Source organism: Halichoeres trimaculatus, unplaced genomic scaffold, assembly GCF_033239565.1.
Source record: "Halichoeres trimaculatus isolate MK-OKI-2021-1 unplaced genomic scaffold, fHalTri1.1 fHalTri1_scaffold_16, whole genome shotgun sequence".
NCBI classification, from domain to species: domain Eukaryota; kingdom Metazoa; phylum Chordata; class Actinopteri; order Labriformes; family Labridae; genus Halichoeres; species Halichoeres trimaculatus.
Window position 1 is genome coordinate 19,962,815 of NW_027437194.1, and position 16,823 is coordinate 19,979,637.

The window sequence follows — 16,823 nt, forward strand, 5'->3', positions numbered from 1 at the left end:
TGGGTTATGTGTGGTGTAGAAACTTTACTGAATTTCTGCAGGGAAGGAACCAGGTCAGTCATAGACTGTATAACATATAGGCATAGTGTCTGTGACATCACCCATTTGTTTCTGCAACAGAGTTTTAAAGCCCATAAGTGACGGCACGTATTGGAATACTGTACTCGGTATAGCTTTGAGTTATGATGAGGTAAACAGACGGGTCTTCGGACTATTCGCAGCCATGGTCTTATACATGTATAAACTCACAAGTTCAATAACTTTAAAAGTAACAAATTATTAATCATAAAAAAGCCCCCATTCAGTTTGTCCAAATGGAGAAATAAGCTTTTTAGACCTTTTTTTGTTTTGTTTTGTTTGGTTTTGTTTTTTTTCGACAGCCAGCCTCTAGTGGACACTCAGCGAACTGTATTTTTAGCACTTTCACAGGCTTCATATTTCTGAGCCAGAGGTTGCTGCTTGGTCATAACACCCATCCAACCCTGATTTTGCTCAGCTTCAGGTGATCTGTACCTCAAACTGCTAAGGCATGGAACCAATCAGCCATTGTCTAATTAAGACACAAACTTTGGCAGTGATGCCAAACTTTTGAGACTTACTGCATTGCTAATGGTTTGTGATAAAAGTGTTTTGCTTTTGCATTTGTTGTAGCTTAAAAATGGCATGTAAGAATGGGTTGTTATCCAAATGTGCTTGGAGCGATCTGAAGACACTGGTTAAAGCAAGAATGTACTGATACAACAAAAACAATCTATGAAACTTCACAGACCAAAATGTGATTCAGCACCTACAGATTCAGCATTTTTTATGCATGCTCGCTAAATTAAAGATAAGAGGTGGCTTGACATCTTGTGTAATTATACCAGAGATTCTGCTGGGGGATAAAACAAAAACACATCTTTTCTAACCTTTGAGCAGGGTTTGCAATCCTGGCATGTTTCAAGGTTGTGCTATGAGAACTGAGTTTCCAAAAATAGCCCCTTTTTTGAACTTTTCGGCCATTGCTGCTCTGTACCTCTGCAGCACTTTCTACACATTTGAGGAAGGTAAATTTTCAGCAAACCCCAACAACTCTAACCATAACTAATCATACTTTGAAAAGCGCTAGTGAAGTGTCTTTCTGATAGAGCGGCCAATGAAGGTGAATACAGAAGAACATGTCTGTGAATCCAGGGTCTTACATACCCAAACACTGAATCCTCCGATCATAAATGACCTTTTTTTTTAATTGTTATTCCTTTGACATTACTTTGAGGTATTTTCATTTTTTTAATCAGAGTGAGGATGGGACAGTTGATAGAGCAAAAAACTGGGTGAGAGTGGGGAATGTCATACAGGAAACACACTTCAGTCTGGATTGGAATCAGAGCCATCAGCTTGAGGGCTAACCTCATGGGGCGCGACCTGGACCGCTAGGCCATCTGCGCCCCAACTTTTTTCTCTTCTCAAATTCAGTAATGGTTCCTCTTTGAGTTTGGTCATACGCCACTTTGGGACAATTTGACCTACAGTTTTTAGCTCACAGATTATCTTCTTTGCAACCTGTGCCCCCAACCCCTACAGGTTATATGTAAAGGGTTATGCATAATGAGTGGGTGTAGTTGGAATTCCAACAGGGTGAGTCAGACCCTGATTTTAAGGATACTGATTCAAAGATGGTTTTATTGAAAGTTATTCCAAAGAATCCTGGGTCATTGCACATTTTCTCACCTTCATCAGGTTAGTTACTATCTCAGTCTTTAAGAACTACCTCAGAAGGTGGCTAATATGCTTTGCTACAATGTCATCAGTTAGAGGTGAAATGTGTTTATTTAATATGGATTGTCTATTCAGGTTGGTCCCATTTGTTTTATAATTTATTTTCAATGGTGGTAATAATTCAGTATAATGGTAATAATGATTTAAACGCTGACATTACAGCATTGAAAACATACTGAACTATGAACCCCCTTTCATTCTTTTAACATAGTATAACAGATTTTTTTCAATTTGTGTGCTTCCTGTTCCTTTAATTGGCTGCTTTGTGTAAGGTCAACAATCCCCTCTCAAAGCCCAGATTAATCACCAGTCATGCCCCTCAGGGTTTCATCGGCTCCCCTGTCCACTCTAGACTGTACACAAATGAACATGAGAACCCACCCCAAGGACTGAATCACTTATTTCTAAAATGACACAGCCAGCCTTGGCTTAACGCTGAGGGACAGAAGTTCATTAGTGTTCTCGATTAAAAAATAGAGAGACCTTGTAGTGCTCAGACACTAATCATTGCATGCTGGATGTGGAGAAGACTAAGTAGATGCTGTTTCGACAGTGGGCGATCTTCGGCCTCCAGCTATTCATAATCATTCCATTACCCAGGTCTACTTCTGTATAGCTCTAGTTTGTAATGATAATAAGTGAGCTGGGGGCACTTGTATTGAAATATTTGCTGTAGTTGGCTTGTGTTTTGAGGACTCAAGGTCTTTGGAGTTGAACAGAAGTTCATGTTTCTTTTACCACTCTTAGGAAGTATCGTAAGAAAAAGCTAAACATCCTTGTATGGAGACTTCTCTGAGTTAAAAAAATGAGTTGTTTTGGATGAGTATAAAAAGGATGTGGGTTAAAAAAATACACCTCCAAACAATCTGTGGCTTTTCTACTATCAGGCAGGAAGAGAAAATAGTGTCTGATCCAACAAGAAGATTTAAGGTCCCCCAGAGCAGTCAGAAGAACCATAAAACATTCCTTTCCACCTATGTCCATTAAAATTCTCTACACTAACAGGTAATACAGGATGCTGCTTGTGGGAGTTGTGATGATATGTGGGATGTTGGCTGTGGGGGCTTTGCGATATATTGCTTTTGTTGAATGGTGTGAATGTGTGTGTGCACACATATGGAAGCGATATGTTGTTAGAATGTGGGTGGTTTTGTGACTGTGCAGTATGAGTGATTTTTTTTTTATCTTCCATCGAGCTGCAGAACCTGGACAAATTTCCCTTGAGAAACATCATCATATATACCTTACCTTACCTTGGGAAGAAGGGACCATGGGAAAACAGGGATGAACCCTTACACAGTCACTTAAAAATAACAGATTTTTTCCAGTCGATTTTCAACAGCCAAACTTAAACCATCCTGCTAAAGAAAGTGCAACAAAATACAGACTCAACCCTTAAAACGGAAACCCCTATTGGCATTGATTTAAGATTAAAAACTGCAGTACTTGATCTTGCCTGAAACCACCTTGAAAATCTCTGTGAAGCTACAGCAAGGTTACAAAAAGAAGTGGAGGAAATGTCTACCCAGCTTCCTGGAAAATATCCACCACTGTTTTCACCAATCGGGTTATAAATAGGATAACTCTGAGTAGGCAGCAGTGGGTCAGTTCCCTCTCTAGGTCGGTCTCCTGCAATCTCTCCTTTGAGATCAGGTGCTTTGTTTCATCCCTGTTCTAAATGCCGCCCACCTGCCTGAAGTGGTTCACCTAACATTTGATTACTTTAGTAAATTAGTTTTGGAATAATAAATAAGGCTGCACAGTTTTTAGATGGAAATTTATTTGTGTACAAGTAATCAAAAGAGGAAATTGAAGGCTGTCAACATGGACTGATTGCACAAATAAAAGTACTGAGGAATGGGTAATTGCTTTAATTTTAAAAGAACTGACAAAGTCAGAGTTTCACAAGTCGGCACCATTTCACTCAAAGTGGTATGGCTTGTTGGTGCAGCAAGGCCTTATGTCCACCAATATTTTTGTTTTGTTTTGTTTTGTTTTTCTTTTCCTCTTGATTTTGCACCGGCAGCTTTTATATTCTGCGAAAAACAACACAGTTATGCAGTTTTTCAGGATACTTTACCCCAAATATGACCTTGGCAACAGCTGTTTTTTTGTTGCAGTGCTCTAAGTGTGTTTACTTGTAAATAGTTAAACTGTTGATTTCATTAACAACAAAATGATAACGATAAATGTCCGTTAAACCACCCACTCATCCAAGATGAAGATGGGCCATCAATGAACAAATAACAGTTTACTGATGTGAAAACTGAACATATTTTGTTTCTTTTAGTGATGTAGATGATTATTTTCATGGTGAATGGCCAGGGTTTCAAAATCTGTGATTTATTTCCCACTGCCTAACTAGTCCATCAAATGATAAGCAATTTATTCATGTTAAAGGCATTTTATATGACTGTCTGAATGTTTGCCTGTCCCTAAAGGTACGTTATTATTATTATAATTATTATTATCTTTATTTTCTATTTTTTTTTCATTTTACTTTATTTTATTTTATTTGAATTATTTATTAATTTATTTATTAAAGGTCATTTATTATTTATATTTATTTATTTATTTATTTATTTATTTATTTATTTATTCATTCATTTATCTATCTATTTTGTGGTGGTGGTGGAGGTGGTGGTGGTGGTGGTGGTGGGTGGGGGGGGGGGGGGGGGTGTTAAAACCAGATCCATTGCATTCACAGACCATTATTCTACAACACCACTTTAAGTACATAACATAGAAGGTGACGCATGACATTAGTTCCATGACTAGAGCTGCTGCTAATTGATACAACACCATGTTATCAATCATTTTCATGTTACTTTGTAAAATCCCATGAAATAAAAGTTGATACGTATCATTTGGAGCATTTAAAAAAAATCACTTAGAAATCTTGTGATAGTTGAGGGTTAGGGTGCTCCCAGCACAACAACAACAACAACAACAACAACAACAACAACAACAACACAATAGATAAATTAATAAATTGATTAATAATAATGATATTATTGGACACAGGCTCTTAAGACTTGATTTTGTTTTTTTGTTTACTTAGTTTGTTTTTTTCTTATTTTGTTTGTTTTTTCTGAATTGGCTTTTGTTTTGTTTTTTTGTTTTTAATTTATGCACTCATGATAAAAGTATAATGATGAAAGTTCATCAAATGTGATCAGAATCTGTCTAATAAATCTCGTTTTTTGTGTCCTAAAAGCTTAAGTTTGTTTGTTTTGCCCTCTGCAGACACTTTTTTTCAATGGACTGGAAATTACATTATGCTGCTACTGTTAATTGTTCTTCATATATTGAATATTCAATCCACTTAAATGCTGCCCCTTGTCCTTTTACAGCTCTTTTTTTATACCTCTAAAGCAGACGCCATGCAACTTCACACCACCCTCCAGCATTTGTAAACTTCAAAGCTGTTGAAGTTCATTGCAAAGTAACATACACAAAGTGATGAAATCTCCAAGTGAAACATAAGTTTATCAGTGGGCAGTTATTTTCCTCTGTATCTAAGTTGAAGAAAAGGTTGAACTAAAAAAAAGAAACGTCTGAACGAAATTCAACCTCACAAGAATGACTTAAATATGCCAGTGATTATAACAAATGAGTCAATTTTGTGAAACATTTCAGTTGAACACTGCAGTTAATCTGACTCTGACTCACAGATGTCTACAAGCAGGGCTTGTTAGAGTCTCATTATCAGTCTGCAAAGATGGAAATGTAATGGTGGGAAAAACAAAGCAAGCCAGCATTACAGATATCAAAATCTAACAACCAGGGATACATACAGAACAGCAAGCTCATGTTAATAAAGCCCAATTTGGGGACATGGGAAGTAAAAAAAAAAAAAAAAAGGCTCAGAGAGGTTTTAGAGCTTTGCTAAGGCATTCAAAATTAACAACAGTAAATCTCCCATTTTTAATGAGACAAGAGAGCCAAGTAAATGTGAAATGCAGCAGAATATTTGATAAACGATGACAATGAGAAGGGGTAAAAGTAGAAAATGCTCTGCCTCGGACAAAACTTTATAAAGCAACAACAGTTAAAGGTGATGTAATACTTCAACTTTATTTATTCATTCAGTCATCGCTCCAGTTAGTCAGCTCCATCCATCACTTTGCAATTTCCCTTTCCCTTTAGAGCTTGTTTAAGGAGATATATAATTCATACATCTGGGTTAAATTGAAAACATGGCCTGAGCTTGTGGAAGCCTGGTGTTTACCCCATCCACACTCTGTGATTAGTCCACTGGGCCAATTCATTGATAGTTTTCAGTCACGTGAAGGAAAGAAGAACTCCAGATTATGGCCACGTCCGGTGAGACTTTTCAACGTGACTGATATCTACATCTACTGTAAACTGCTGAACAACTGAGATATGAGGAGAAACTGAAAGTCCTGGGCTCTTTTGACCCATAAAAAGGCGCAGTAACACTTTTTATTTTTGCCAAAACTTACATTCAGAACTCAGGTGATCTGACTGCTCTTCATTGAAACAAATTGCCTCCTAATGACCTAGTCCCATTTGCACATTAAGTCATAAACAAACGGAACCACTAGTCCTAACGTTCTGCAATGGGATGGCCCGTTCAGCTGCAGCGTTAGCCACATGCACGACTGCAAATAATCGGCCAGTTAACTTATTACACCTTGAAAGCAACACAAGTGCAGATAACATCATAGCTAAGGGGAACCTCCTGGAAAACCCTATCAAACAAACTCGAACTGCGCATGTCTACCACTCATAAACTGCAATAAACCTGGCGAGCAGTAACGGTGTGACTGAGAGAACATCAAGAAATAGACATCTTATTACAAGAATACACAAACAGCTGTGATCCGAGAGTTAATCATGTAAACAAGGAGAAAGAGAAAGTTTGGAGATCTTAAATAGAGTAAATGCATGTGGTGTTTTTGAGTGCACAGTAGAAAACCTCAATAATAAAATCAGTAATATGAAAGCTGCTTTGCGAAACAAACTTGAAAACTTTACAAACTTGTAAAGCGGTTTATGAACTCCAACATTTCACCACACACATCTTGGAAGGACCCAGACGCAGTAAATCAAAGAGCGAATCAAACTTGTAAAACTGGCAGCAGCGAGCCTTGCCGGTTCGTCTCCCTTATCTCATCTGGTCACTAAAAGAATGTGTCTCCTAAATCTAAATTTGCTGTATGGCTACACATCGCCACCTTTCCAAAGGATTTTCCACTGTCTTTGCATATTTCGTCTAAAACAATCACGCATCATGCAATGTCTGCCTTTGAACAGCCAAACAGGCACCGCAATCCTGCCTTTAGTGCCTGTAATGGTGGGGTATATCTCCATCAAAGCAAACGTTCTTTTGGCCCATTAACCTGGCTCATGCATACCACTAATAAACTTTTTTTTTTTTTTTTCCTGTTGGTACAAACTCTTCGTTTTCCCCGCTTTTCCTGGTCACAGGGACAGTTTCTAGGACTCATGCTTAAATTCCTGTTGCTGCCTGGGCAGTTACCATTCCTACTACCACCACAACCATCAAGGTTCAGATCTGAATCACTCTGAACTCTGATTGACTTCTATTATCCAAATGAAAACCTCCACTTAGTGTTTGCAACATGCCTTTGACAAACATTAGATTAGTAAATCAGCATGTGGTGATAAGAATAGCTCACCACGCAGGGTTAATTAGTGTGATTTGTCTAAAATTAGAAAGGAAACAGGCTGTTTTGAAGCTGCAATTAAAGTTTTATCAATAAAGAAATGGGATCCAAAAATAGGAAGTTAAAGTATGCATGATTAATGCCTTTGGAGTCAGTTAATAATCTCTAAAGATGATGTATAAATAGGATAGTAGGAGGCACAGATAAAAGCAACGATCCACATTAGCAACCCGTCCAAACTCATAACACAGCAGATGGATGCAGAAATGTGACTGGTGTCTCCTGAATCCAAAGAACATTGTGCCAAACACATGCTGTAAATGTAAAAGTAGAGCTACTGCTGTAGTGCATTAGCAGCTCTGTGGGGTTTAGGTTTAATGACATAATCGCTGCCCCCGTCTTTGTGTTGTGTTTTTACTGCTGCCATTATCCTCTTAAAGATGCTTCTTCTTTATTATCTTAGTGAGCAGAACCTCCCCTCCCAGAAACACTTTTCTAATGCACTCACCTTTTGTTAGCAGTTACTGAACTCTATTATAAAATCTGTTTTCATGATACCTTCATGTTACCTTGACAAAGTCTTTAAAGACAGAAAACTGCCTCACTAACAGTTTGACTAAAGGTGAATTTGTTATCAAGCAGACATATCTCTCCCTGTTAATTGCTTAATCCTCCCATAAACACATTTGCATAGATGAAGTAGATGCATTTCACTGATTACTCGCAAGGTGCGTCTCAGATTAAAGGCAGACTTTGCCTCTGGGACTTGTGCGGACTTGGTGAACGTCTCCCTCTGCAGCCTCCAGGGCTGCGCTCATATGGTAGACAGTCGTGTGTCCTTATGTTTAAGCTATTTATCTAAATCGATTCTCAACACACAATCCGGGTGTGATTAGTCTTTTGTTCCATTAAATACCTTTGCAGGCTTTTGTGTTTTTAATTACATTATGTGGACACTCCTTTCTTCTTGATAAAAGCAGATTTTGAACCTTTATTTATTCATTATAAGAATTAGGGCAGATTCATTATGTGTCCTTTCTGTCCAGACTAATTGCTCTTCTCCATTTTTCTGAGAGTCAACCTTTCCAAAACACATACACACACAAACACACGTTGTAGAGATGAGTAGCTTTTAGGCATTTTACAAACAACAGAGACTTCTTGTGCAGAAAGTTCCCGATCAATGAGTGCCTCAGTCTTTAAGTGGATACACAACAACTACAAAGGATACTAACTTTTGTCTTGCAACATTTTTGTGTTGTTTGTTGAATTGGAGAGACTTTAACTGGATGCTGGAACCGACCAGCTTTGCTACCAGGGGCTACTACAACACAACCTATGTCACTGTAGAGTCGGGGTCAATCCCGTGTACCCCCATTTCTAGGATGTTTTCAAAATTAGATCTTGTGTTCCTCCAGCTACATTCAATTTAAGCCCTATCTTCCTAAAAGGTTTTTGGACACTTTATTAGGCACACCTGTCCAACTGCTCGTTAACACAAATTTCTAATTAGCCAATCACATGGCAGCAACTCAATGTATTTAGGCATGTAGACATGGTCACAATCTGCTACAATTCAAACCGAGCATCAAAATGGGGAAGAAAGGTGATTTAAGTAACTTTGAACGTGGCATGGTTGTTGGTGCCAGACGGGCTGGTCTGAGTATTTCAGAAACTGCTGATCTACTGGGATTTTCACTCACAACCATCTCTAGGGTTTACAGAGAATGGTCCCAATAAGAGAAAATATCTTGTGAGCAGCAGTTCAGTGGGCAAAAATGCCTCGATGCCAGAGGTCAGAGAAGAATGGACAGACTGGTTAAAGCTGATAGAAAAGTGACAGTAACTCAAATAACCACTGGTTAAAGCCGAGGTCTGAAGAAGAGCATCTCTGAACACACAACACGTCCAACCTTGAGGCAGATGGGCTACAGCAGCAGAAGACCACAACAGGTGACCCTCCTGTCAGCTAAGAACAGTAAACTGAGGCTGCAATTCACACAGCAACACCAAAACTGGACAATAGAAGATTGGAAAAACGTTGCCTGGTCTGATGAGTCTGGATTTCTGCTCCACATTTGGACGGTAGAGGATCATCTCAGACTGGTTTCTTGAACATGACAATGAGTTCACTGTACTCAAATGGCCTCCACAGTCCCCAGATCTCAACCCAATAGAGCACCTTTGGAATGTGGTGGAACGGGAGATTCTCATCATGGATGTTCAGCCGACAAATCTGCAGCAACTGTGTGATGCTATCATGTCAATATGGACCAAACTCTCTGAGGAATGTTTCCAGTACCTTGTTGAATCTATGCCATGGAGGATTAAGGCAGTTCTGAAGGCAAAAGGGGGTCCAACCAGGTACTAGCAAGGCAATAAAGTGGCTAGTGAATGTATATATTCCAAACTGGAAACTACTTAAGGTCTCATATACAAGCTGATGTTATGAAAATGGATTTGTTTACATGACCCTCTGAATGCATAACTGTTACCTTTGGCAGAGGAACTTGAAACTAAAATGCCTCCCTTGCACTTTGTTGAACTGAAAACTGGCGGCTTTTTATTTCTTGGGTATGAATACAAAAAAAGGACTGTCTCGTTAAATATTCATCTTTGACCTAAGCACAAACCGAGGATAACAGTTTATGGCAGCAGACACTGTGTTATCATTGGTGTTTCTGAACGCAGTCTGCTCTCCTCTTTTCCCTCCAATTAATCAAAGGTGCAGTCAGGCATTTTCACTTGCAAGTCAGAGTTTGCTATGTAAATCATTCCTATTGCATATGTTAAAGAAATCAATTTGGGGCTCTTTTGTTACTTTAGCTGCTAACAGGCCACTAATGAAAATGCCAATTCCAACGTCTGACAGTACAAAATGGCAAAAAAAGCCAAACGAAAAGGTTATTTAAATTACCTTTCCAGCTTTGAACATGTGACCCAACTGCACATGTGCAGGATGGATTTTATTAAGTGAAGCCTCTGGCAGCCAGGGATTAAATAAAACTGGGTTAAGTGTGTATGTAAAGAGTAGCAGTGTGAAACGGAGGTATGTGTGTGCCTTGAAAAAGATACATGTTTGTGTGCCTTGCAGGGTGAAAACAAAGAAGACTGTCATTCAAAGACAAACGACACATCAGTCATTTCACATATGCCCTAAAAACATCTTATATTGATGTTGAAGTCTTGGGGACCTCAAGGAAAAGAAGGAATAATGACTCCGTAGAGGAAGAAGGTCATATGGGGTGAATGAGTTACTTAACTTTTTGGCAATGATGCAACTTTAAAGCACAGTTTTTCGTGCCTCTAGGATTGTTAGCAGCATTTCACCTCCCCAGGGGTGAAGTTTGCTCACGTTCAGTTCACTGTTCATGAGAATATGAGTGTGTTCAATGAGCGCACTCGTATTTACTCTGTCACGCATGACACTGACAGAGGGTGCCATAACCGACACATATCAAAAGGTCCCCGGGGCTTTGAGCCAAACCTTACAAATTAAAGCCAATCATCACATTGATTTCCTGCTTGCTTTCTTGCTGTGTAGGGCGCTTGATTCTGATTGGTCAAAACCCCATGAGGTGGTTATTAATTAAACATGAGCAACTCCAGAGGCAAAATGATCCCATGCCATGTCAAATCATTCTTCTGAAAAGAGTTTTGGCACATTTAGCTTCTGCTTGTTGACACCACAGATCGTAAGGTAAAATGATATTGTTAGATTCCATCAGTTACTGATATTAGTTGTAATCTTGACACAACCTGTCAGGATTCTATTTCCTGTAACTATTCACTTACCATACATCATCCCACATGTAAGCCATCATGCTAAATAGATGTTTTAAATTTTGAACCAGTGTAGAAGTACAAAAAGTCAGTTTCTTTTCACCATAAGTAGTAAAATTAGGCTTCAATTGAAGTGACACGTGTATTAAGTTTCTCTCTATTTTTTTAAATATTATTTTCATATGCATCTTGGGTCAATAGGTTTGATCAGGATGCAAAAACAAGCTCTTTCACAGAATTAAGAAAGATGTTTTTCATAAGGATGCCATCATTAAAATTCAAAGGCTGTGCTCTTTATTGATCCTGAATTTGTGATGGCTGTTTGAATTTTGATCACTTTCCTTCTCTCTACTTTTTAAAGTGAAGCAATTTCAACAGCTTTGGCTTTTTATGTCCCCCTGAAAGAGCCCGTAGCAAAATGGAATATATATAGTATACATACATAAAAAAAAGAGTTGCATCTGTGTCTGGTGCCCAGTGGTGCATCCATCCATGAGTGAGCTTTACGGCTTTAAACTCAGCCCGTAAATTATTTAACACTAGGTGATAAAACGTGAATTGTGTTGTCTGGGTGGCCATTACACATTTTTCCAGTGTTATACCTCCATGTAGGTCAAAAGACAGCATTTATTTTGGGAGCACTGCTAATAGAGAATGTGGTGAAGCTATCAATGACTTAAGATTCAAAAGCCTTTCTGTATAAATATTTGATGCACCATACATGACGCTGGCCGAAAAAAAAAAAAATAAGTCTCCATGAATGTGATGGAAATGCCCACATAAGGGAAGCAAATACATATTTGATGCTTTGTTTAGGGTTATATTAGACGACAGTTACAGTATATGAGAGCAAATATTGTCAGTAAAAATACAATAATGCTGAAAGCTATCTCTTTCTGCATTTTTTATGAGTCAGTTGAAGAAGAATCAGTGTACAGTATATGTTATTAAAAGAATGAGATGAGTGGCAGGACTGTTTCTGTTCATTGAGGACACTTTAAAGCACACATAGTTGGCAGTTCATGCACATTTGTGGTCCAAAATGGAACATTAATATATGATTTAATATTTTTTTTGTTTTGCTTTTTTTTTTTTTTTTTTAAAGACAAAAAGACATCCCAACATCCCAGTGAATCGACACAAGAGACAAAAAAGCTACTGTAAAACCTACTGCTGCAAACAAGGGTATTCCCTGCCACTATCAACCTACTTGATGAATAAACAATTTTAACAGTGAGCAAGTTCATAAGTAAATAAATAAATAAATAAATTATATATCTTTGATAATGAAAAATAAGGTTAAAACCTGGTTGATACTTATCAGTCCAATCAACGTGGTACCCTACACCAAAGGCTTGCGTAGCCCTTTTTCAACTCAGAAGCCTTCACACGCAGTCTGACACAGACCTCCCCCCAAATGTAACTACACGTCAAAAGGACACTGACAGGAAGCTCTGTGATTGGTCCAGGAAGCCCAATTGTGGTCCATTTGTCACAACATGTCAGGATTCGGCACACTTTAGCTGTACATTTCATCTCTTCTATCATCTTCTTTCTATCCATCCTTCTTATAGTTGCTATATGATCGACAACAACATGTCTCAGCCTCGATATGACAGAACATGCTCAAAATGCTGGGAAAAACTCAGCAAAAACAAATTATGGGGTTGGTAACAGGCAATCATACAGACCACATTGTCCTTGTGTGTATCCATCGAGTACTGTGAAGTGATGCTGACACATCCAAGTATGTAATGCTCATGACTTCATTGCTTCCTGTGATGGAGAGTTGAAACAGAAGTATAGACCAGGCTTAATGCAAAGGTGCAAAAAAATGCAGGTCCTTGATCACTGACCAATCAGAATCAAGAACATGTTAACTTTCACCAGCTACAATTTGCAAGTCTCCTGCTACTTCTAAATTTGTTGTTTCTTTCTAAAGATTCTTCTTTAAAGGCCATTAAATTAAAGCACATGTGAAGCATTAAAATTCACTACTTAAGGACAAAGTAGTGCAGCTGGGGCTGGGTGTCAGCCAGAAATTTCTGATACCTGTACCACTTAGTTACCGGTTCATCAACAGTCCTTTTCTTTAATACCAATTTTGTCATATCATTTCTAACAAAAAGAAAAAAAAAATTCTACACCTTGTGCCAAAGATCTTCAGTTTTATTTTTTCAGCTTTATTATTTTTCCAATCCTAGAAGTTTTCTTACATAAAAGAATAGGTGCTGCCAGTGCAGAAAACAAAAAAAAACAACATGGCTGACCTTACTGACATGTAGTTGTTGTGCAAGGAGGCTAGCATTAGCTCCATCTGTTGTTTGTTGCCGTGTTGTTTGACAGTTAGTCTGAGACTGCATTTCCAGTTTGGTGGCCACCCTCTTTGTAATTTAAAAGGCCCTTTAGACAACAGATGGGTGATGTCATAGCAGAGGGTCCCCATGTTTTATGCAACCTTATTTAGAAAGGTGTAATGACTTACCTAAGAAGGGAATAAATTAGAGGAACAAAGTCAGTGGGTAAATAATTACTGGTTATGGTGCTGCCACCTTCAGGCCTGGAGTAGGGTTGGTTGTTTTGGTTTGGTCGTACCAGATGGTATTTCCATACATCATACATGTAATGACACTTGATTTATGCTCAAACTAAAATCTATTGTGTATCAAACCGTTCTCATAGGTGATAGTGTAACTTACAGCACCTTGTCCTCGAAAGAAAAAAAAAAACACACACTTCACGACCTGTGTGCTTAACAGGCAGAAAAAAAGATGCATTACAACATTTTTTGGACATTGACAAACAAGTTACATTTCAACACAGCAGCACCAGTAGCCCGAGATGTAAAATCTGACCTGAGCTGCACGACTGCTCGAGCCTCCTGTACCAAAAAACAAAGCTGCTGTGCTGTCTGAATGTCTGTGCTCATTCTGCTGCAGGAGCTGTCCAGTAGACTGTGGAGAACTGAGAGGAGATGTTGCTCACAAACAAACAGCGGAGGAAAAAAAAAAACTCTGAAGGACAAAAAATACCTGAGACAGGATGATAAATACTGATAGTGTCAGTGGGAGTAAACAGAATCTTGGTCTTTTTTTATTTTTTGGTCACATTTTAGAAGCTACAAGTGTGTGCAGAATTGTATGTTGTTATTTTGCTACAGATCTATGTTAGTCTCCAAGCCGTGATGTGAATCATTTACAAATATATGGTAAAGCCACATCTGAAAGCTCCTTAGTCTTATCAGCACAGCTTGTGCCTAAAGTCTCCTTAAAGAAGCGCAAAACATAAAACTCCATCCTGATACTTTGATGGTTAACAGTTTGAGATAATGAATGCTGTTAAGTTTCTTAAAATATTCCAGGAAATGGCTCTGCTAATGGTGCAAGTGTCCTTGAAAATACACCCGCTGTAGGGAATTGCAAAATTAGGTATCATGGCAACTGCTTATTTGCTACATCACTTGTGATTGAGCAGTTCAGGGTCACTTAAATGCTAATTTATTCCGCTACAGTGGATAAATAAATATCTGCCACTGTGCCCCCCTCCTTGTTGTCTGTGTCACAGGAGAATGCAGCTGTCACGAAGGCTATTCCCCGGATCCTGTCCATAAACACCTCTGTGTTCGCAGCGACTGGGGTCGAAACGAAGGGTGAGTGCTGCCTGCTCTAACCGCTCATATCTGTCAAGCGTCTTGTTCTAAAATGACCTCACAGATTGTTTGAAGTCCCAACTGTATTAGAGCAGGATATTAACTTTGAATAAAATAAAGGTGAAGTGTTAGCGTTGATGGATTAGCTGTCCAAAATGAAGTACTCCAAGTTGAATTTCAGTGTTACAATCCTTAAATAAAGCAGAAAAAATCATTTAAAAAAATAAGTCACAAGCAAGTTTGTAGTTAATGAGCTAAGAAGTACAAATGTACCCATGAGGTCTCGAGTTAACTGGAGGAAGTAGAAGTAAAATATGTATCCGAGGGAAGAAAAGGCGAAGTTATAGTGTGTAATGAAACCAAACATTAGAGAAAGACAAATAGAGCAAACGTTGTGAGCTCAAATCGTTAGAACTGACATAAAAGTGAATCAACCGAGCCCTCCGTCTGACTCTGACCTTGTTTGACAATTAGCTGGCTCTCTCAATCATCAGTTCATTTAAGAGGTCCCACATTGTTATTCATCCCCACCTGTTATCTGCTGGATTCAGGCCAGTCTCAGATCAGATTTTCCATTCAGTGTTTTTGAAGGAGTAACAGCTGACAGAGGGGAATCTTATCCCTATGAAAACACGAGCCTTGATCAGGGGATGCTAGCCTTGACCTTATGTGACATTCTACAGAGGGTACATTGTATAATCTGTGTTGAGGATGTAAATCATGACACTGGAAAACATTAATGACTAGAAAAAAAATATGTTGGAGCCTCTGGAATAGTAACACACAAAAAGATGTGATACATAAAGCAACATTGTCATATATTTTTAAATTAGACTTTAAGATACTGTGGGGAATTTTTAATATATGTTTTTATATGGCTGATCGTAATCCACACTTTAAAATGAAACCCACATGCAGCAGTTATTCTGCAGTGGTCTGTTCAAACTTGAGAGTCTATCAATAAAATGAAGAGTGAGGTTAAGTTAGCTCTGCTTGGTAGATGACTGGCAGAACATAGCTAACCAGGATTCAGAGGATTTACACATTACGGACATGTCGTAGAGCAACAGACTGCTAGCTGGACTAAATATAAACAGCTACTACACTGCTTACAAACTGACAGTGTTAACTTGTTGTCAAGTTAGTCTACAGATACGTCAGAGCACCAGGCTGCCGATAGCGCTACATATAGCCAGCTACTACAACGTTTCCTTGATGTCACATTTCAAACTGTAGCACTACATAACCAAACTGATAAATACCTTACCTCACCACGTTGAATACAGTAAAACATTGTCCTGGAAAAAAAAAATGTTGTGAGACGATTTTTAAAGCTCCCTTGAGGATTTTGTGTTCTTGTTGATTTTGGTGCTCCCTGTACATGAAGTGGTACCTCTTGACCTGTTAATGTGCAAAATATGTTCTCTGTTGTCTTTTTCACTTAATGTGGATTTTCGTGGACTGTGCTTCATGTGTCACCCTGTCCGGCACCTACCCTCCCAGTTTCAGGCATAAAATAATGTAATACAAAATATGTCAATGTCATCACCAGCGGTCTTATTTGCTCCTTGCTTGTTAAAACAGCATTACTGTCAACTTTAGTGTATTTCCAAACCAGATAAGATTTCCTCACAGGAGCTTTAAATCTGAGTGGGAATAAACCTCCACAATTAACCTGGATTAGGGTTCCCAGTTACTTTGACAATGCTTTGATTACATTGAAAGCCTTTCAAGAATTTAAGTTTCAAAATTAAACATGAGCCATCTTTAAAAAGTTTTTTTTTTTTTTTTTTTTCCCTCTCCTCTCTATCCTGCAGTCCATGGCCATATGCTAACCTGGAGAAAGGCTATGACCTAGTTACAGGAGAGCAGGCCCCAGAGAGGATCTTCAGGTGAGTCCTCTGCTTCTGCTGAATCTCCTGAGCACATGATTTCTGCAGGCCATCTGTGACTCTGTGGATGCACACCAGAGCTATCAC

At 38.6% G+C, this 16,823-nt stretch overlaps 1 protein-coding gene across 1 annotated transcript in view; it reads left to right on the forward strand.

The window, feature by feature from the left end:
- Positions 1-16,823, forward strand: part of astn2 (astrotactin 2) — a 401,766-nt gene that overhangs the window by 219,528 nt on the left and 165,415 nt on the right. Inside the window, exons 8-9 of the mRNA XM_074689759.1 lie at positions 14,760-14,844; positions 16,662-16,736. Of these exons, the coding sequence (XP_074545860.1) occupies positions 14,760-14,844; positions 16,662-16,736 (160 nt within the window). The remainder of the gene's footprint in view (positions 1-14,759; positions 14,845-16,661; positions 16,737-16,823) is intronic.